The sequence below is a fragment of the Mesocricetus auratus genome, unplaced genomic scaffold, assembly GCF_017639785.1.
Source record: "Mesocricetus auratus isolate SY011 unplaced genomic scaffold, BCM_Maur_2.0 Super-Scaffold_100007, whole genome shotgun sequence".
Taxonomy (NCBI): Eukaryota; Metazoa; Chordata; class Mammalia; order Rodentia; family Cricetidae; genus Mesocricetus; species Mesocricetus auratus.
Window position 1 is genome coordinate 11037606 of NW_024429191.1, and position 20475 is coordinate 11058080.

Sequence of the window (20475 nt, forward strand, 5' to 3'; positions counted from 1 at the left end):
AGTGCTGGGATTAATGGCCAAGATCAGAATTTTAAGATCAACTTCAGCTACATGGACAGTTAAGGTCCATCTGTTGAGTCCTTGTCTTAACAAGAACATTTGTTTCTGTCTTGCTAATAGCATTTTAATGTCCTACATTATATCTTTGTGGCATGTGTTTACTTTGTTGGTCATATGTGAATGACAGGAGTGGGAAAGGAAGTGAAGCCCCACCCAGGAGTCTGTTCTCAGCCAAAGCTGCTGGAGGAAGATGGGAAAAGGAATTTTGGAGCTAACTATCCTGTGTGCCTAGCTCAGATGAAGGATGAGCCTATCTGGTGGTGTAGAGTTTGAGGTGCTGGATGTGACAGCTTACCTGGGCCTTGCTGTGTTCTCTCATCTAGAAGGTACTTGCTTTACTCGATAGGCATGATGATTTTTCATGCTATCCCTGCTCTAAGCAGGGAAGAGTGGTGAGTTTTGTATAAAGAGGTGTGACTCATTCCCACATTCAGGACTTCATTTCATTCACTCTGCCCAGATGTTGTATTACAGGGTTTTTGTTAGCATTAGTGGTGGGTCATAAAGGTCCTTAATATTTTTCAGCTAGCTCAAGCTGATACTAATTTGATAGTAAAGTGTATCAGAGCCTTTTGCTGTTTGTTGCATTGAGGATCATTTGTTGTGTTTTAAAAATGAATATGGTTGTTGGGCATTGGTGATACATGCCTTTAATCCCACCACTCAGGGAGGCAGAGGCAGGCGGATCTCTGTGAGTTCAGGGCCATCCTGGTTTACGGATCGAGTTCCAGGACAGCCTCCAAAGCAATACAGAGAAACCCTGTCTCGAATAACAAAAGCAAAAAAATGAATATTGTTTTCTAAAAGTTGGTACTTTTCCTTCATTTTTCCAATTGTCATTTATTTAGAAAACTGTGGCTGAAAAGCAGGAGAAGAGAAATCAGGATCGCTTGAGGAGAAGAGAGGAGAGAGAGCGAGAGGAACGGCTGAGCAGGAGGTAAGTGTAGACCAGCCTGAGGAACCTGATGTTTGCTGTCCTATGACCTGGAGTACTCATGTTTGCCACATACTGAACTGGCTGTTTGTTTGTTTTTTTGTTTTGTGACAGGGTGTCTTAGTTGGTGTGTCTATTGCTGTAAAGAGACACCATGACCAAGGCAACTCTTATAAAGAAAAACGTGTGGTGGCTTGCTTAGAGTTCAGAGGTTCAGTCCATAGTCATGGTTTGAAGGCAACATGCAGGCAAACATGATACTGGAGAAGGATCTGAGGGTTGTTAGATCTTGACCTGCAAGCAATAAGTCTGAGACACTGGGCAGTATCTTGAGCATAGGAGACCTCAAAAGCCCACCCCATAGTGACACATTTCCTCCAACAAAGCCACACCTACTTCAACAAGGCCATACTTGTAATAGTGCCACTCCCTTTGGGGACACCACATAGGGTCTCACTATGTAATCCAGGCTGACCTAGAATTGCTGAGGTGCGCCTGCCTCTGCCTCCTAGTAGTTGAGATTAGGATATGTGCCACCACACAGGGCTCTGGGGTGGCCTTTAAAAAGAATAATAATTAAATCTGTAACATATACTGTCTACGACGTTGACTGCTTTAAGCAAGGGATAAACTGGAGAGGTTTATCTTTCTGTTTTTGTTTGTTTGTTTGTTGTTTGTTGTTGTTTTCAAAACAGGGTTTCTTTGTGTTGACTTCAATATTCTGGAACTAGCTCCATAGACCACCAGACTGGTCTCAAACTCACAGAGATCCCCATGTCTCTGTGTTCTTGGTACTGGAACTAAAGGCATGGATTCATTTTTGTTTGTTTTTGTTTTTCGAGACAGGGTTTCTCTGTGGCTTTGGATACTGTTCTGGAACTCGCTCTGTAGATCAGGCTGGCCTCAAACTCACAGAGATCCACCTGCCTCTGCCTCCCGAGTGCTGGGATGAAAGGCAAGCGCCACCACCGCCCAGCAAGGCATGGAATCTTGAGCAAGTAGGGAAGACAAAAGTGTGTCTGCTGATGGTAGCTAAGCTGCAGTCTCATGGTTGTGTGTTGCTGTAGGGGAATAATTAGCTTTGGACTGAAGGGGCCACAGAGTCACAGGGGCCACTGGACAGACTTTCCCATTAGACGTGAAATTGTAATATGTTCCTGCCCATTGAGAAGCAGAGTGTAAAGTGTTGAGCATAAAGCCCCCACACGTGAGGTGCTAATGGGATTTTGGATGCAGGTATGGGTCTGGTGTAGAATTGACTGGACTTGCTTGTTTGAGGACAAGCCAGCCTCGTGGTTTTTTGGGGGGGGGGGAGAGGCAGGTTTCTTTGTTTTGTTTTTCCTATATATCCATGGCTGTCATTCACTCAGGAATCTGCCTGTCTCTACCTCACTGTGCTGAGACCATGTCCAGCTGGTTTCTTGGTTTCTAGTCTGGAATTGCCCCTTAACTAGGACAGGTAGGATGGAACCAGATATAGGGGTAGAATTTGGCTATAATCAGTGAGATGCCTGAGAAATGCTCAGGTAGATGTGTTGGATCTAGTTTGAGTTCAAAGAAGATATCAGACCCAGAAGTAACATGTTCTCTGGAAGGATACTTTTTTTGTTTTCTTGAGCTTTCACTATGTTTCTTTGGCTGGTTTAGAACTCTTGTATAGACCAGGCTGGCTTCAGACTCACAGGGATCCATCTGCCTCCTAGGTGATGGGATTAAAGTGTTTTTTATTTTCCTGTTTAGGTCTGGATCAAGAACCCGAGATCGCAGGAGGTAGGTTTCCAGATCCATCTCAGGATCCTCAGGTTGAATGTTTTTTTTTTTTTAATGCAGAAACATTTAATAATTATGTTTACAGCTTCACAAGCTTTGGTAGGCAACACTGGCTTGTGAAGAACATAGGAATTGGTTAAGGCTTAGCACAGCAGAGCCCCCCCCTCAAGTCCTACACATGCAGACACATGCTGCCATTAGGGAAAGGGGAAGACCTTCTGGAGCGTCTGATTAGGCCTGCAGACCCACTAGGAGTGCCCAAGTCATGTTTTGTTTTTTTGAGGCAGGTTTTTCTCTGTGTGGCCCTAGCTGTCCTTCAGTTGACTTTGTAGACCAGGCTGGCCTAAATTTTAGGCACCTGTCAACCTGCCTCTGCCTCCTGGGTTCTGGGATTAAAGGCATGTGCCACCAGGCTTGACCTAGTCCTATGCTTTCACAGGAAAGCAAGCACAGGGAAAAGGTTTGGCCATCAGATTAATTCAAGGGAGTCTTTTTTTGTTTGTTTGTTTTTTTGTTTTTGTTTTTGTTTTTTTTTTGAGACAGGGTTTCTCTGTATTGTTTTGGAGGCTGTCCTGGAACTCACTCTGTAGACCAGGCTGGCCTCGAACTCACAAAATCCACCTGCCTCTGCCTCCCGAGTGCTGGGATTAAAGGCGTGCGCCACCAGTGCCTGACTCAAGGGAGTCTTTAGTCCCAAATTGTACATTAGTGGGAGGAAAGAGAGAACTCCTACGAAGGCTGAAGGCCAAAAGATGCTAAGAGGAGAGGAGTGGGGGTAGACCTTTGAAATGTTGACCCTAGTAATGTCTTCCTCTCAAAATCATTTGGGTTTTACAGGTCACGATCCCGGGATCGTCGACGGAGGCGATCTAGATCTACCTCCCGAGAGCGTCGAAAGTTTTCCCGTTCCAGGTCCCGAGATAGACACCGGCGACATCGCAGTCGTTCTCGGAGCCATAGCCGGGGTCACCGCCGGGCTTCCAGGGACCGGAGTGCAAAATACAAGTAACTACTCAGACTTCCTCAGTAGCTACAGCCAGGAGCAAGTCCTTTCTCTTGTGTTCCCAAGTCTGCTGGGGTCTGTCATGCTGGCCTTTTAGCTACTACATACAGTAGGGACAAGGTTGGGCTGTGGATGATTAGAACCCTGTGTTGGTGCCCTGGTTAATGGAGAGTGGCACCCAGTGCTTGGAATAGTGTAAGACTGTTGAGCTCTCACTGGCCCTCTGTGTAGCACTGCACTTGGCTGACCTTTATGTACTTTAACTTGGTAAAGAGCAGCTGAGGTTTTGTCTTGAACAGATCCTGCTTGTAACTTTGATTTTGTTTTGAGACAGGCCCTCACTTTGTAATCTAGGTTGGCTTGAACTCAAGATCCTCCTCCTTCAGCCTCCCGAGTGCTGAAATGCAAAGTGTATACCACCATGCTTGACTTACGTGGTTTTCCATTCTGCTCTTTTCCATTGTCTTTACCAACTGGGTCATATTCCACATGCATAACTTTGTTGTATTCCCATTTGCTTTGTTTCTGTTTTGAAAACTTTCCTTATTAAAAATCTTTTCTTTTTGTTAATTTATTTTTAAAGATTTATTTTTATTATGTGCTAGTGTGTTATGTTACAAATGTTTGTGTGTGTGTGTGTGTGTGTGTGTGTGTGTGTGTGTGTGTGTAGTGTTGGTGGACAAAAAGTCTTGGATCCTCTGGAGCTGGAGTTGGTGATTCTAACACCTGACATGGGTGGTGGGAAATGAGCTCAGTCTTCCACAAGAGCATCATATCCTGACCTCTCTCTCCAGCCCCTTAAACCTTTCAGATGTTACTTTTTATCAGTTACTTTTGGTACTAAATCTCTCTCCTTAGTCTAGGCTGACCTCAAAATTAATCACTCCTGTCTCAACCTTCTAAGTGTAAAGATTACAGGTATAAGCTACCATCCCCAGTTCAAAGCATTGCCTCCTCCCCCCTTTTTAATGATAGCTGTGTGATCAGTTAGGCACCAGACTTGGCTACCTTCTGATATGCTAAGAGACACCTGAGGCCAGGCAGCCGTGGTGGTACACACCTTTAATCCAGTATTTAGGAAGCAAGGCATGAGGATCTCTATAAAGCCTGGTCTACAGAGTGAATTCCAGGACAGCCAAGACTACATAGAGAAGCCCTGTCTGGGTCTCACCCTATCCCCCAAAAAAGGCACTTGAGTGTGTGTAGGGAATCATGGCCTTCCCTAGTCCAGGATTGAGAGTCTACCTTACTGGTTCCTGTGCAGCAGCCAGTAGGAGATGGCAGCCTCTGCTGAGCCTCTGGTTCCACTTTCCCAGGTTCTCCAGGGAGCGCTCATTGAGAGAGGAATCCTGGGAGTACGGGCGGAGTGAGCGAGGGCCCACTGACTGGAGGCTGGAGAGCTCCAATGGCAAGACTGCATCGAGAAGGTCGGAGGAGAAGGAGGCTGGCGAGATCTGACCCTGACTCTGGCATTGTAAATAGTCTGACAAATGTTCAGCACAGCCTAAATCACCCTTTGTATTTGCCGGATACAACTCATCTTTTGTAGTTAAAACTTCTGTTGTTTGGCCCTAGCTGTGAGTTTCTAGAGTTGTTCAGAGCTGCTCCTGTGTTTGGGGTTATGTTATATAGGAACAAATAAATTTGGCGGCTGCCTCCTGACAGCTGTGTTGGGGTGTCTGCTGGCCTCTACTCTAGAGGCACTTCACTAGGACCCTGCACCTGTGGAAATAAAGGCTGGTGCTGCCATTATCTTAGGAAACTGACCAAATGTCTGACCACTTAAACTTTTGGCATCCTGTGTGCCGGGATACTCCCAACACACTTACCTAAGCCAGATTTCTCTGCCTTGCTCACACTCTGCATTTCAATGCAGACCATAGAGCAGGCTGAGTGGGAGGGGACAGCCATATTACACACTCATTTCCTTAGGGAGAGCTATATTATTGAAACCTTAGCTCAGGTGAGCTACATTGCAGTTCCACTTTGTTACTTAGGTGGAATAAAGACATACATGGCCCCTACCTGCCAATCAGGAGGTCCTTGGGAAAAGCTCACAGCTTAGGTCAGATCTCTTGGGTGGTTTACACTCGGGGCAGGCTTATATGTTGATGCTCACAGAGGACTAATGCCTTAAGACCAAAATGAAGCCCAATTAGAAAGGATAATAGAATAGGAGCTTCTTCACTTACCTGAGGGGTTTAGAGTTTTTTTCAGAGGGAACTTTAATTGATTGTGTTAAATAATAAAAGCCCCCTTCTGTGTGCCATGCCTATAAAAGTTTAGGTGCTGTCTTGAGCTGTTAGTTTGATGGTCACACATAGGATCTTGAGGTCTTGTAGTGTGGGTCCTGGTGCTGCCCTAGGCTCCTTTTTACAGAAGATGTGTTTGGGTACCTGCTGTGCTGGTGTGTGAAATAGGCTTTCCATAGCCAGCTGTATCCGTATGAAAGGGTTAGGGTGGAATATCCCTGAAGGACCACTGGGATTACGTGCTTGTGCCCGGGTGCCATGTGTAGGTTTCATCTCTAGCCCCTTGGCCTCCAGTTGAGATTCAATTTAGCTCTGCTCTGCTGTCTTCCTGAAATAAAAGCCTGTACCTGGTCCCAGGAGAACATTTTGACTAGCTGTGTACTCATACTAGGAACATTTTGCTTCCTGGACTCTTTGGGGACATAACTGGACAGTCCTCAGAGCCAGCATCAGCGTGTCTGGTTTGTATCATTTTCTATCTAGATATAAATTTCTATGGAGAAACAGCTGTTTTGTTTTATCATGGTGTAAAGTTACTGGAAATATTTCTGTGCTGTGGCCTGTAGTACCCTCGGAGGATAATTCTTGGACACATGTGGCATACTGTAGCTATAGGGCTACAGTAGGCAGACCCTTTGTTTAGGTATCGTCCTTTGGGTGGTCAGGATCCCTAGAGTTGCAGAAAGGCCACTTGCCTCAGTCTTTTGTGAAGGATGTTCTCCCCAAGTAGCTGGCACTAATGATTGTGGCAACACATCTGGATGCTTTGTTTTATTGTCTTTTTGGTTTTTCTAGACAGGTTTTCTATGTGTAACCCTGGATGACCTGGAACTCACTCTATAGAGTTGGCCTCGAACTCAGAGATCTGCTTACCTCTGTTTTCTTAATTTGGGTTTTCATGGAGAAAGGGAGCTAGAAGAACAGATATCCAGAGATTTGTTGTATCTGTAGGGAGTGGCTCAGGCTATTATGCAAGAAGTTATGGGATCTACCATCTGCAACCTGTGGGCCCACGACAGCTACTTCTTAGGTTCCAGTCCCAAGAATTGGGAGAGCCAGTAGTTTTCATCCTGGGCCTTTTGTGAGGTGAAATAACCAGTACCACCCACAGGCCAGGGCCCAGGAGCCGGTGGACGTCCAGCTCAGGAAGAGCAGATATGCCCTTCCTAGACCCTGTTCTTTCTGGGCCCTTGGTGCATAGGTGACACCAGTACATTGGGCAGGGCAGTCCTAACTCTGACTGGTGATTCTAATACTTCCCAAATCCATGCTGTGTTTTCCCTGTGTCATATAGTGTGTGTCATGCATGTGCTCTGGGAGATGACTACAGGCTCTTCTGCTTGCTCATCCAGAATGAGTTTGCCTTACATTGAATAAGAGCTGAAGGACTATGGATATGCAGGACATACTCCTCTGTCTGGGGCATAGTAATTGGGAAGCAGGTTAAAATCAGGTTTCTGCAGTGACCAATGAGAAAGCATTACCTTCTCTTTTAAATCAGATGAAAACAGGATTTGGTAGCCCCTGGTCCCCTTGTCTACATGATCAGCTCTAGGCCTGGGGACCTAATTCCTATCCTAGGTCTAGAATCTGGCAACATTAGGCTTTTACCACAAGCCTTCCTGATAAATTAGAAGTGATTTTTGTCTTGTTTCTTGTAGGTCACACTTGTGCCAATAGATGGCACTGTATTAGTTTTGGAGACTGTTTTAGATGTTCTGGGCACCTAAGCTATCCACCAACACCCACAGCCCTGTACCCCATCTTGCTACAGGGAAGGGTAGCCTATCAGTGTATTAGGCCCAGCCCATAATGGATCTGAAAAAAGTAAGGAGGATGAACATGAAGCATCCTTAGAGAGTGTTTGACCAAGATTACTCCTGCAGTTAGAGGGCTTACTGTTATTTTCTGAGGAGTAAAAGATGCAGTTATTTGCCCAGATTGGCCAATTTCAGCCTCAATATTTGTGACTGATAACCCTAGGCCTGCCAGTTTATAGGCCTCTTGAATCTCTTAATGTTTCATGATCATTTTAACAGGCAAAAGTCTGGACTTTCATCATATTAACTTGGGAATCTTTGACTCTTGGACCTTAACCCATGCAGTGAGAGGGTAGGCCTTTAGTACTCAGAAGTCATGAGAGATGTAGGATGTGCCCCTTGGAGGACCCATCTCCAGCTCAGCAATGCTTGGAAATCAGTACCTAAGTATTGTGGCTCACTCATGTGTCATTGTCAAGGCCTGCTTGGTGGGTCAGAAGTAGTCAGAGTAGGGCCAGGCAGTCTTGACAATGGTCCAGGGAGTTCTGGGATGGGTTGCTTACTATAATGAGGGCCCCTCTGGCAACAGCATGGTCAATCTGAGAGCCACCTGACTTTGGGCTTTCATCTGCAGTCTGGTCCTGTGATGTATGAGCTCTGGTTTCCAGAGTTAGCTGTGACCTGGGAACCGTTAGTTTCCATGGGCTCCCAAACCTTAGATTTTTTTCCTACCTGGCATGAATTATTAGAATACACTGAATTTTAGTGTGTGTTTTATCTTTGTCAGTATCTTCTGCCTCCTGAGTTAGCTTACTGCTAAAATGAAAGTAATTACTTCTCAGATAATTAAATGGACAGCTGTTAGGTGTCTGACTCCTAGCACAAGTTCCTTTCAGAGCAGTGATATTTATGGAATGCTTGTGATGTATTCCAGTGATGATAGCAAATGCAGCAAATCGTCATATAACAAACCCATTACAGCCATTTCTGATGTGTATAAGTCAGTGATGTTTGTGTAGCCACAGTTGTGCAGTCATCGCTGTTAGCAAGTTGCAGGATATTTTCATTCAGACAGAAACACCAGCCCACTAGCCAGAATTGCCCAGCTCCTTCCTGAAGCCCCTGGCAACCAGGAACATGTTTCCTATCCCTAGAGTTTGCTCATTTGGATATTTCACAAACACAGACTCTTGCGCGCTGTATGGCCTTTGGTGTGTTGGCTTCTACTCAAGGTGTCTGCAAAACTCAGCGGCATGATGTAATCTGATTATTTTTAGTCTTGAGTGTGAGCTGCTTGTTATTTGCTCACTCCAATGGTTAATCTGATCAACTCAATGGGTTTTAGAATCATCATGAAACACACCCCTAAGTGTGTCTGTGAAGGTGTTTCCAGAGGTTTCAGTGAGAAGACCCACCTATTGTAGGCTGCACCATCCTATAATCCTGGGTCCTAGACTGAATAAAAAGGAGGAAAAGAGCTGAGCACCAGCTATCATCTCTGCTTCCTGACTGCAGATGCAGTGAAACCAGCTGCCTTAAGATCCTGCAACCGTGACTTCCCCACCACAAGGACTGTACCCTTATACTGTGAACCAAAATAAAACTCCTTCCCTCAGTTGCTCTTGTCTGGTATTTTGTCACAAGAATGAGAAGAAGTGGATCTAGCATCCACTCACCTACTAATGCTTACAGTGTGCTGTGGATGGCTCTAGGACTATAACTTTTCCACAGATGGCTCTTGGGCCCAGAATTCCTAACAACCCCTGACTTTGTGGTTCTTGCCTGGGTTCATTCCTACCCAGGTTTGTCTTTTTCTTTTGAGAAATACAGCCCTTGAAATCAGGTATGTCTGTCTTAACCCAGGGTTTTACGAGGGATGGGGATGTATTGATGCCAAGCCTGATACATCAAACCCAGGTTCTGCTATGTAAGGTGGATGTATATCTAGGAGAGCATTAGGTTATGCCTTCCAGCTCTATCTGACGTACTTATACCAAACTGAGTGCTGAGCTGGGCCAATTTTTTGTTAATATGCATCTGCATAGAATGCAAGATAGCAAGGAAGATGTATTCCAGCAAATCCATGTTGGATCTGGTGGGAAACCCAGGGGTAGCATTGAACCCAACCAGGCACTGCAGAACAAGAGGTTGTCTGGAAACCGTGGGCAGAGGACTGCTTGACCCCTCTAATCTTCCCTCTACTTCCCCTTCTCTTTCCTCCCTGCTCTGGTCTGGCCTTCTGGCTCAGCAAAGGAGCCTGCAACTAGACCCTAGGTTGTGACCTCTTTGCAGATCATAGGTAAGTACGTTAGAATTCACAACAGTAGCAAAATTATAGATAGGAAATAGCAACGAAATAATTTTATGTCACCAAAACATGAGCTGTATTAAGGATCACAGCATTAGGAAGGTGGAGAAACACTGCTTCTTGTAGGCTTACCCACACAATTTTGGGCACCTTTGCAGATGCACACAACCTAGTCACACAGGCTTTATTCCTACTTAGTCCTGCTTAAGCTTTATTCAAAGACCAAGAGGTACGGGTGCGAGGGAGGGAGGAGGGCCTGGCCAGAAGGCAAGCCCGCAGGACGCAGCCCCGGGGCTCCAGTTTAACGGTACTTGGAGGTCAGCACGGTGCTCACGGACGCAAAGAATTTGTCCAGAGAGGCGTGCACAGCGGGGGTGAAGTCGGCGGGGTGGTGGTTGGCCAGGGTCACCAGCAGGCAGTGGCTCAGGAGCTGCGGAGACAGGAAGGGTCAGTCCTTGGCAGTAAACACCCACCTAGTCAGTCGCCTGGGCCCCTTTTGTGGAACCACTGTGTTCCCTGCTCTGGGCACGAGGGACCCCCACGCCCTCCCTGCGGGTCCCAGACCCTGTTACACCATCCCACCCCACCCACGCCCAAGCCGCCTTCAGACCCGAGCACACACCTTGAAGTTGACAGGGTCCACACGCAGCTTGTGGGCGTGCAGGTCGCTCAGAGCGGACAGGGCACCGGGCAGGTCATCGAGGTGGCCAACGGCATTGGTCAGGGCGTCTGCGACCTTCTTGCCGTGGCCCTTGACCTGGGCAGAGCCGTGGCTCAAATCAAAGTGAGGGAAGTAGGTCTTGGTGGTGGGGTAGACAAAGAACATCCTGTGGGAAGAAGGCGGGAAGAGTTGAGGCCACAGGAAAGCTCAGTTAGGGGCTGCCGGCTGAGCACCAGAACTGCTTTGGATCCCACGACCCTTCCAGAGCAGAGACCCGGCCACACCTCTCTAGGGCCTCCGCGCCATATTCTCTGAGGTGGCCGCCAACCTTGTTCCAGATACCCTTGATGCTCCTCTTGTCGTCCTCAGAGAACACCATTGTGACTACTTCCTGAGTCTGTCAGGGTCAGAAGTGTGTTGAACCAGCAGCAAGCTGCACTTATATACCTGCGGCGCCTGGGACACGCCATCAAACTGCCCTCATTGGCTGGCCAGGGCGGTGCGCTGCAGACCAAGGCTGGCAGGGGGCGCCCGCGGTTGGCGAGGAGGCCATGGGCCTCCACCGTGTGCAGGAAACCCTTATCACCTGCTGGAGTGCTTCTCGCCCCTTCATTTGTCTCCAGTGATGGGTGTTTGGGAGAAATGAGGGTCCCAGTGCCTTTCGCAGAGAAGGAAGTCGCTCTGATCAGCCTGAGCAGTGCCCATCCCCCTCTACCTTGCACTGGGTCCCAGCTTCTCAGCTCTGCTTCCTAACCGCCCCTGCCCCCCACATGCCCTGCATGGCTCCACACTCTTCTTCTGGGAACAAGAAGGGTAAGATGCTAGGGACCCACAGAAACCCTTTCCCTGTCTTTCCCCTCTCTGTGTCTTCTCCTCTCTTCCCTTTTTCTACTCTCTCCTCTCCTGGCTCCTCCTTTCTTTTCTTTCCCTCTCCCGTTTTCCTCTTTTGTGTGGACAGGTTTTGCTCTGTTCAGTCCAGGCTGGCCTGGTTCCTTTGACTCGAATGATCCTCCTGACTCGGCCTTCTAAGTGCAGGAGCGGATCGCCAGACTCTGACTTGCATCCAGCTGCCCAGGGCTCCCATGGATGAAAAGCAGAGAGCTGAGTGCTGGCTTGGTGTCACACATGGGGAACCTCGGGGTCTGGCCGACTGAGGCAGGAGGATTGCTTGAGACCCTTCTTTATAATAGCAAATAGTAGCAAAGAAGCTGGGGGTGTAACTGGATGGCAGAATGTTTACCCAGAATGAGGAAGGTTCTGGATTCAGTTCCAGCACTGCAAGAATAAACAGAGCATGAGGCATTGGTCAATGAAACTCCTGGGCTCAGTTCCAAAGTCTTTGGCTTGGGGCCAGGGCGACAGGGCCGAGGGACTAACTTCTCTGCTGGAATAACACAAAAAGTATCTGTGAACTCTAAATGGCTATCCAATTCTTCTCTTTCTACTTTTTCTCTCATTTTTTTCTGATTTCTCTCTCTTCCCCCCATATCCTGCATTCATTTCTTTTTCCGTGTGTGTTTGTGCTTGTGAGTGTGTCTACAATTATTCTGCTGTGATATTTGTTTTTGTATGGATCAAATGATATTTCCAAAAATGTGGCATACATTATTAGGACTTTCTTTCTTGTCTCCTGAGAGGACTTCTTGAAGGCTAGTGCTCCCCAGGACAAAGGCAGTGATCAGTGACATCTCTACAACTTCCCCACTGCAGCTGCAGAAAGATCCCTGGGCCAACCAAGACAGTAGGACCATGTTCTCTGTTGACATGTCAGGGACAAAGACAACTCAAGTATACACACATTTTATTCAGACCAAGAGGTGCAGGTTTCTGACAGTTCAGGAGGATGAGGGCTGTGCTGCAAGTCTGCTGTTACAGTGTCTGAGGCCAGCACTGTACTCACAGCAGCTTGTCCGTGGGGCTGGAGGACCCCAGCCTCAGATTCAGATGTTTCCTCCTCTCTCCTGCTCCCCGCTCCCAGACAGGTGACCCATTGCCTGGGGCACAGAGGTTCAGCCTTTGGCAGAACTGGCCTGTAGCCAGCCTCCTACACTTTTCTACCTGCACCCTTTTCTTGCTTCTGCCCCAGTCCAACGGCAGCTTCATCCTGGCTCTGAGGACAAGAAAAGTAAGATGCCAGGGAGGCATCAGGAAACTAGCCCCTGCCTGGGGCCCACCCCGGTCTACATACTGTTTAGTTTCTCCTCCCTGAGGTCTTTAAAGTGTTAGTCTTAGTCTCAGGAAGAAAAAAAAAAAACCAGCCAAATTCCTCTCCTCTCCTCTCGTCTCCTCATCCTTCTCTCCTTTCCTTTTCTCCCTTCTCTCCTCTTCCCTTTCTTCATCCCTGCTTCCCTCCAGATGTGTCTTTGTTTAGACCTAATGAAGACATTGGCCTCGGTTCTGAACTTTATTTACTTCAGCCTTTCTCTGGGTGGAGAGATAGGACAGCCACTCTCTCCCATTGATAACACAACAGGGTGTGAAGGCGTGGGGGGTGGACTTTAGATTATTTCTTAGGTGTTTTCCTACACATAAATAAAAATGAGGTGGTTGCAGAGACAGCTCAGCAGAGGAGAGTGCTTGCCGGCCTTGCAGAGGACCTGAGTTTGGTTACCAGCACCCATGTGAGGTGGATCTCAACCTCCTGTAACTTCAGTTCCAGCTTCTGGGGTTCGTCACCCTTTTCTGAATTCTGTAGGTACCTCCACACATGGCATATATGCAAACATGCAGGCACACAATTTAAACTCGAGATGAGAGCTGAGGAGATGACTCAGCGGTAAAGAGCAGTGACTACTCTCCCAGAGGACCCAGGTGTAATTCCCAGCACCAACAAGGCAACTCACAACTGTCTGTTAATTACAGTTCCAGGGGACCTTACACCCTCACACAGACATACATGCAAGCAAAACACCAACGGACATAAAATACAAATAAATTTTTAAAAATTTAAAGACTTATTTCTTTGTTCTGTATGCATGTATGCCTACATGCCAGAAGAGAGCACTGGATCTCATTATGGATGGTTGTGAACCATCAAGTGGTTACTGGGAATTGAACTCAGGACCTCTGGAAGAGCAGCCACAGCTCTTAACCTCTGAGTCATCTCTCCAGCCCCAAATAGTATTTTTTCTTTTTTTTAATTAATTTGCTTTTTACATTCCAATCCCAGTTCTCCCTCCCTCCCTCCCTCCTCTCTTCCTGCTCCTCCCTGCCCCATCTGCTCCTCAGAGAGTGTAAGGTCTCCCCTAGGAAATAACTAAGTCTGTCCCATCATCTCACTGAGGCAGGACCAAGGCACCTCTCCACCCCCCCCACCCCAAACACACACCCCTGTGTCTACGTTGAACAAGGTATCTCTCCATATAGAATGGGTCAAATAAATTATGTGAAAAACATTAAAACGAGTGAAAGCAGACCACAGGGGAGAGGAAGAAAACTGCCCAGGTATTCAAGAGCATTCCTTGCCCAGAAACCATGGAATGTGGTACTCACTACCCTTTGGAAAGCTGTATCCAGTGCAACATACACTGGCTCCTTCAGGAAAAGGCCTGGAAACCTTGATCAAGTTCCAGAGCATAGTCTCCTGCTTAGCTCCTGACAATGCCAGCCTGGAGCCCGTGGTCTCAGACCAGGGGCAGGAGAGTCTCTGGCTGCTGCTAACAGCCAGGGTAGCAGAGGGAAATCCCTCAAGGGAGACTTCTGTAGTGAGACCAGTTCTCAGACTCCCTTTTGAGCAACTGCATCTGCCTGCTTAACTGTCCTTTCTGCAGTGTAGACTGCAGCTACACAAGCCATCCTCCTCCCAGTCTGTGTTTGCACAGGCAGTAAGGGTGAAGTGTGCAAACATACTCAGTGTTCATGTTTGTTCCCATAAGATAGGGTCTCTCTGACCCGGAACTTGCTCTGCACACCGGACTGGCCTTGAACTGACAGATATCTCTCTGCTTCTGCCTCTGGGGTGCGCTGATTAAAAACACGTGACCCCACACCCCTATTCACTTTTTTTTTTTTTTTTTTTTTGGTTTTTCGAGACAGGGTTTCTCTGTGTTGTTTTGGAGCCTGTCCTGGAACCTGCTCTGTAGACGAGGGAGTCTCGAACTCACAGAGATCTGCCTGCCTCTGCCTCCCGGTGTGCTGGGATTAAAGGCATGTGCCACCAACGCCCGGCCATATTCACTTTTGATAAGATTTTTGTGTTGTGCTACTTGTTCTTGTAATACCCTTTACTATTGTTTAGAGATTTATTTAATTAAAAAATATATAGCTGGGTGTGGTAATTTGAATGTAATTGCCCCCATCATCCCATAGGGAGTGGCACTGTTAGGAGGGCGGCTTTGTTGGCCTGGCCATGGCCATGTTGCAAGGGTTGTGTCACTGTGGGGCAAGCTTTGAGTTTTCCTATGCTCAGGATACTTCCCAGTGTCTCAGTCCACTTCCTATTGTTGTCTGACTAAGATATAGCCAAGCACCATATCTGCCTGCACACTGCCTTCCTGCTGCCTGCCATAAGGGGCTGAACCTCTCTCTAAACTGTAAATGAGCCACCCCAAACAAATGTTTTCTTTAGGAGAGCTGCTGTTGTGGTCATGGTGCCTCTACACAGCAATAGAAACCCTAACAAAATTACTGGGAATCGTGGTACAACGATTAAGTCCCAGCAAGTGGAATGCAAAGGCAAGCAGATCTCAGTGAGTTCAAGGCTAGGCCAGTGTATAAATTGAGTTCCAGGACAGCCAGAGAAAAATCCTATACCCATTTATGAGTCTGGATAGATGGTTCAGCTGTTTAGAGCAATTTTTTGCTCCTGGGAAGGACCTGGGTCCAATTTCTAGCACCACCATTGTGGCTCATAACCATCTGTAACTCCAGTTCCAAGACATCTGACACCCTCTTCTGACCTCCATGGTTACCAGGCAAAAATATGGTGTACAAATACATACAGGCAAAACATACATACACATAAAAAATTAAAACATTTTAAAAGTATTCTTTCTTTTCTTTCTTTTTTTTTTCAAGACGGAGTTTCTGTGTGCAGCCCTGAATGTCCAGGAATTTATTCTGTGGACCAGGCTGGCCTCAAACTCAGATCCTTCTGCCTCTGCCTCCTGAGTCCTGGGATTAATGGTGTGCTATATCATCGCCTGGCATTTAAGGTATTTTATTATTTTTATTTATGTATATATTTCTTTGTGCCTGTGTGACGTGTCCATGGAAGCCAGAGGCCTCTGATCTCACTACAACTGGACTTTTGGGCTCTTGAGAGCTGCCTGATGTAGATGCTGAGAATCTCTGTGGGGCCTGGGTAGGAGCAGAGCATGCTCAGAGTTTCTAACCCATCATTCCAGCCTTATTTGTTTATTCCTTTATTTTTAACTTTGAGGCAAGGACATGAGCCTTCACTGGCTTGTGTAGAATATGCTGGTCCTGTGATCCACCGGCCTCTGACTCCAGGGTGCTGAAGTTAAAAGACATATTCCATGACACATCACCCTGTGGATTTGTTGTTGTTTTTGTTTTAAAATTTGTGATAGCCAGAGCTCCACAGATGGCTCAGCAGTTAGGACTATTGACTACTTTTCCACAGGACCTGGATTTGATTTCCAGAATTCTTGTAGCAATTCACAACCATCTGTATCTCCAGTTCCAGGAAATCCAACACCCTCTTCTGGCCTCTGAGGACAATGCATGTACATGATATACAGTAGATATACAAAAATCCATACCAATAAAAATAATATATCTGTCTGCCTGTCTTTCTATCTCTATGTCTACCTATCTATAGCTGTACATGCTCTTCATGATAGATGGATGGGTGGATAGATAGACAGATAGACAGACAGATAGACAGGCAGACAGACAGATAGATGTCACTGGGAATAGAGGCACACACCTCTAAATTCTAGCACTGGGGAGGCAGACACAGGAGGGTCTCTATGGGTTTGAAGCCTACCTGGTCTGTATGATGAGTTTCAGGTCAGCCAGAGCTAATTATAAGAAGTATGTATCAGTCTAAGTGTTCATCCGTGGATGTGTAAATGCAGTTGTCTATGGAGTCCAGAAGGGAGCATGGGACCAATCTCTTTGAAGCTGGAATTATGGTTATTGGCCAGCTGATGTTCAATTCTGGGAACTGAACCCAGGTCGTCTGCAACAGCTGTACATGCTCTTCCCTCTTAAATCATCTCTCCAACCCCCTCTTCTGCTATTTTGCTTTGTTTAGTTTTTTTTTTTTTTTTCGTTTTACGAGACAGGGTTTCTCTGTATTGTTTTGGAGGCTTTCGGTCCAGCCTGGCCTCGAACTCACAGAGATCTGCCTGCCTGTGCCTCCCGAGGGATGGGATTAAAGGCGTGTGCCACCACCGCCCGGCTTGTTTAGTTTAGTTTAGTTTTGTTTTGGAGACAGGGTTTCTCTGTATTGTTTTGGAGGTTGTCCTGGAACTCGCTCTGTAGACCAGGCTGGCCTCAACCTCACAGAGATCCGTCTGCCTCTGCCTCCCGAGTGCTGGGGTTAAAGGTGTGTGCCACCAATGCCAGGCCCCTCTTCTGTTATTTTGACTCTTCTTGATTAAATAAGTCCAAGTTTGCGCTACAGACATAGGACTGTATCTGTCTGTAGGTGAGTTCAGACACTTGGTGACTTTGGATGAATGTGATGCCTTAGTAATCCCCTACTGCTTGTTAGGAATCTCAGTTAACTGCATTTTATTCAGTAAACTGGATGTGTGTCAATCATTTGGGGAGTCTCTTAGTACCATCCCAGTCCTAGGGACACCTTCATTGAGCAGCACCTATAGCTGTGAACTCTCTATGTGGTTCCAGGCAGGTGACTGCTTTGCAATAGGACCAGGCTCAACCCATCTGGATCTGAGCAGAGTATAGAGAAAGACCAGAAGCCCAGGAGAGGGTGGTGACTGGGGCACAAGGTTGTTTGAGCATTGCCACTTATGCTGACCTGTGACCTTTGTACCTCTCCCTCTTCTGAGAGACAAAAGCTAGCTTTCTGCAACTGATGTGGCCAAGGCTAAAGGCATGCATTTGTAACTCATTGCCATAGAGGCTCCACAGTGAAGATGGCCTGAGGCTTCTGTGATGCCTGGGCCCTGGGGACATGTGGAGGTACTAGAACAGGTGCTCCAGTGGCAGGTGATACTCTTGTTACCACCCTGCCGTTTGCACTTTGCAGTGTATTCTACAGAACCTTTCTTCCTACGCTAATCTAAAGACTGGATTCATTCACTATGTGCCCATACTTTCTTTCCCTCTACACTTTCTATAGCTTAGAGCACTTGAGCATGCAGGAGGCCCTCTCCCCACCTGCAGCACAGAAGCAAAGGGTTAAATACAAATAATAAGAGTCTCTGTGGAGCCAGGTACGGTGGAGCTTGCTTGCCTTGTAGTCTGTGTATTGGTAGGTGGATGTGAGGGATGGGAGGTGGGTGGAGATGGGGATGGAAACAGAAGGATCAAGACCAACCTCGTCTCGTCTATATTATGGATTTGAGAGGCCAGGCTGGGTTATATTAGACTATGAAACCTATCTGAAAACAAAACAAAATACAAGGACCTGCCCACATTCATAGGAGCTCTGAGACTTCAGCGTAGCTGTAATACCAGCCTCTTGGAGCTTTGCTTTGCGATACTAGGATACATCCTCAGCGATACTTGGAGACCAGTGCCGAAGTCACAAGACCCAGAAACCTGTCCAGGGAGGCGTGCATCTTTGGGCTGAAGTCTCCAGGATAATGCCGGGCAAGAGTCACCAGCAGGCAGTGGCTAAAGAACTGAAGAAAGAGAGAAAACCGACCCGCCTTGCATTTATCTCCCTCCCACACCCAGACACCCAGACCCGAAGGAACCGGCACCTGCAGCACCTGCAAGTGCAGCTCAACCCCAGGACTCACCTGGAAGTTAGCAGGGTCCACGCCGAGCTTGTGAGCATGGAGATCGCTGAGAGCAGACAGAGAACCAGGCAGGTCGTCCAGGTGGTGGGCAGCAAGAGTCAGTGCTTCTGCCACCTTTTGGCCATGGACTTTAACCTGGCTAGAGCCGGGGCTCAGGTCCAAGTGTGGGAAGTAGGCTTTGGTGGAGGGGAAAGCCACGAAGGTCCTGTGGGGAAGATTGAGTTGGGTGCATGCAGACCGGGAGGTGTAAAGAGCCCACCTTTGTCCTGCCGTCCCTTGGAAGGTGAGCCCGAGGACGGCTGACTGGGTCCGTACCTCTCCAAGGCCTCAGTCGTGTAGACTCCGACGTTGGTGCTCATCTTCTTCCACAGCGCGAGAACCAGTGCACGGTCGGTCTGGGTCAAAGCCATCTTCACTGAGCTGTGGCCTCGCGCTGTGCTCTGCTCCCCAGCTGCGAGCAAAGATGCCTGGAAACCCAGCGTGCCGCCAGGGGGCGCTTCAGCGATGCAGGTCGCCGAGGTGTTCCCAGAATCTGGTTCAATGTTGACTTGCAGCCCTTTGTCCTCCCCAGCCCCAAAGCCTCACCTTTTAAAAGTATTTACTGTATGGACAATGGTATCCAATATGTAATACGTATTGCAATGGATTTTAGTGTGTATTTTGGCACTGCCGATTTATCTTGCCTCCTGAGTCCCTAGGATATTTATTCATAGGCAGTCTTTTCTCACTCACTATTGAGTGTAAAGAATTGCTTCTTCTTGGAATAACTCTCCCCCGAGGAGCCCATAACCATACTTAGGTCTACCTTAATTTTTCCTGGAGCATGTCTGTTTTCACTAAATCCCACATAGTTCAATCTACATTTAAAGGGGCTGGAGAGGGCTCAGCAGTGAAGAACACCGTTGTTCCAGAGGACCTGGGTGTGATTCCCAGCACTCACACGGCAGGTCACAACTGTCCATTGTGAGGAGCCGCCCTCGCTATCGCTATTGCCGTTAGAAGATGGCGCTGACATCTGCTGTCAGTTGGAGTTAACCGTTAGAAGATGGCGCTGACATCTGCTGTCAGTTGGAGTTAACCGTTTAAGCTGTGCCTCTCCCGTGGCGTCATCTGGGGTGATGTGCAAACTACCAATCCCGGCTCTACACGTCTCACTCGGAGCTCCTAGGCTTATATAAGGGGCTGGGTTTCTTAGCTTGGGGTCTCCCTCTAAGAAGCTGATCATCTATCTCTCAAGATGCATTAAAGCTTTACTGCAGAAGGATCCGAGTGTTCTGCGTCGTTCTTGCTGGCGAGACGGTAGCGCGGGACATCTGGTGCCGAAACCCGGGAACTCTTCAACATCGCCGGCGCCGCGGGAGACCCCTCGGAAGACGGGGCGGATTCAGAACTGCAGGGACGTAAGTTCAGAGAGGTATGCTTTATCCTGAACACCCCTTTCTCGACTTTGGCCTTAGTTTGTCATCACCGTGGGACGGGTCAGTGGAGGCTTTGGTGCTAGTCCTGTTTGTCCTTCTCCTTCATCGTGGCTGGTGCTGACAGAACGGTGCTGTCAGTCTGGTGCTGTCAGTCTGGTGCTGTCAGTCTGGTGCTGTCAGTCTGGTGCTGTCAGTCTGGTGCTGTCAGTCTGGTGCTGTCAGTCTGGTAACGGAGTTGAGCGCCGTTTTTTAGATAAGCCGCTAGCGCGATGGGGTTGTCACAGTCAGTGGTTACTGCCCTACAGACTGTGCTAAAACAAAGAGATCTTAAAATTGCACCACGAACACTTCAAAATTTTGTGAAGGAGGTAGATAGAGTGGCACCATGGTATGCTTGTTCCGGGTCCC

General features: G+C 47.6%; 3 protein-coding genes across 9 annotated transcripts in view; 1 reads left to right on the forward strand and 2 right to left on the reverse strand.

Moving 5' to 3' along the window:
* The window catches only part of Luc7l (LUC7 like), a 28902-nt gene extending 19508 nt beyond the window's left edge, over positions 1-9394 (forward strand). For all 5 annotated transcript variants that reach the window (XM_040748391.1, XM_040748387.1, XM_040748390.1 and 2 more), the window contains 4 exons: positions 909-997; positions 2735-2764; positions 3602-3769; positions 5084-9394. In XM_040748391.1, coding sequence (XP_040604325.1) covers positions 909-997; positions 2735-2764; positions 3602-3769; positions 5084-5225 — 429 coding nt within the window. In that variant the 3' untranslated portion in view covers positions 5226-9394. The remainder of the gene's footprint in view (positions 1-908; positions 998-2734; positions 2765-3601; positions 3770-5083) is intronic.
* Positions 9395-10285: 891 nt separating this feature from the next.
* On the reverse strand, positions 10286-18341 carry LOC121141272 (hemoglobin subunit alpha-like). Of its 2 annotated transcripts, none has more exons than XM_040748393.1 (3): positions 18313-18341; positions 10710-10914; positions 10286-10517 (listed from the first exon to the last, which is right to left on the reverse strand). In XM_040748393.1, exons 1-3 carry the CDS (start codon positions 18324-18326, stop codon positions 10389-10391), a joined length of 348 nt encoding a protein of 115 aa, XP_040604327.1. In that variant the 5' UTR covers positions 18327-18341; the 3' UTR covers positions 10286-10388. The 2 variants fall into 2 exon arrangements, with proteins under 2 accessions (XP_040604327.1, XP_040604326.1); XM_040748392.1 differs by lacking the exon at positions 18313-18341 and adding an exon at positions 11033-11169.
* On the reverse strand, positions 10856-19589 carry LOC121141273 (hemoglobin subunit theta-1-like). Of its 2 annotated transcripts, none has more exons than XM_040748395.1 (4): positions 18965-19589; positions 18650-18854; positions 18364-18529; positions 10856-10914 (listed from the first exon to the last, which is right to left on the reverse strand). In XM_040748395.1, exons 1-3 carry the CDS (start codon positions 19057-19059, stop codon positions 18401-18403), a joined length of 429 nt encoding a protein of 142 aa, XP_040604329.1. In that variant the 5' UTR covers positions 19060-19589; the 3' UTR covers positions 10856-10914; positions 18364-18400. The 2 variants fall into 2 exon arrangements, with proteins under 2 accessions (XP_040604329.1, XP_040604328.1); XM_040748394.1 differs by lacking the exon at positions 10856-10914 and adding an exon at positions 16139-16203.
* Positions 19590-20475: the final 886 nt, after the last annotated feature.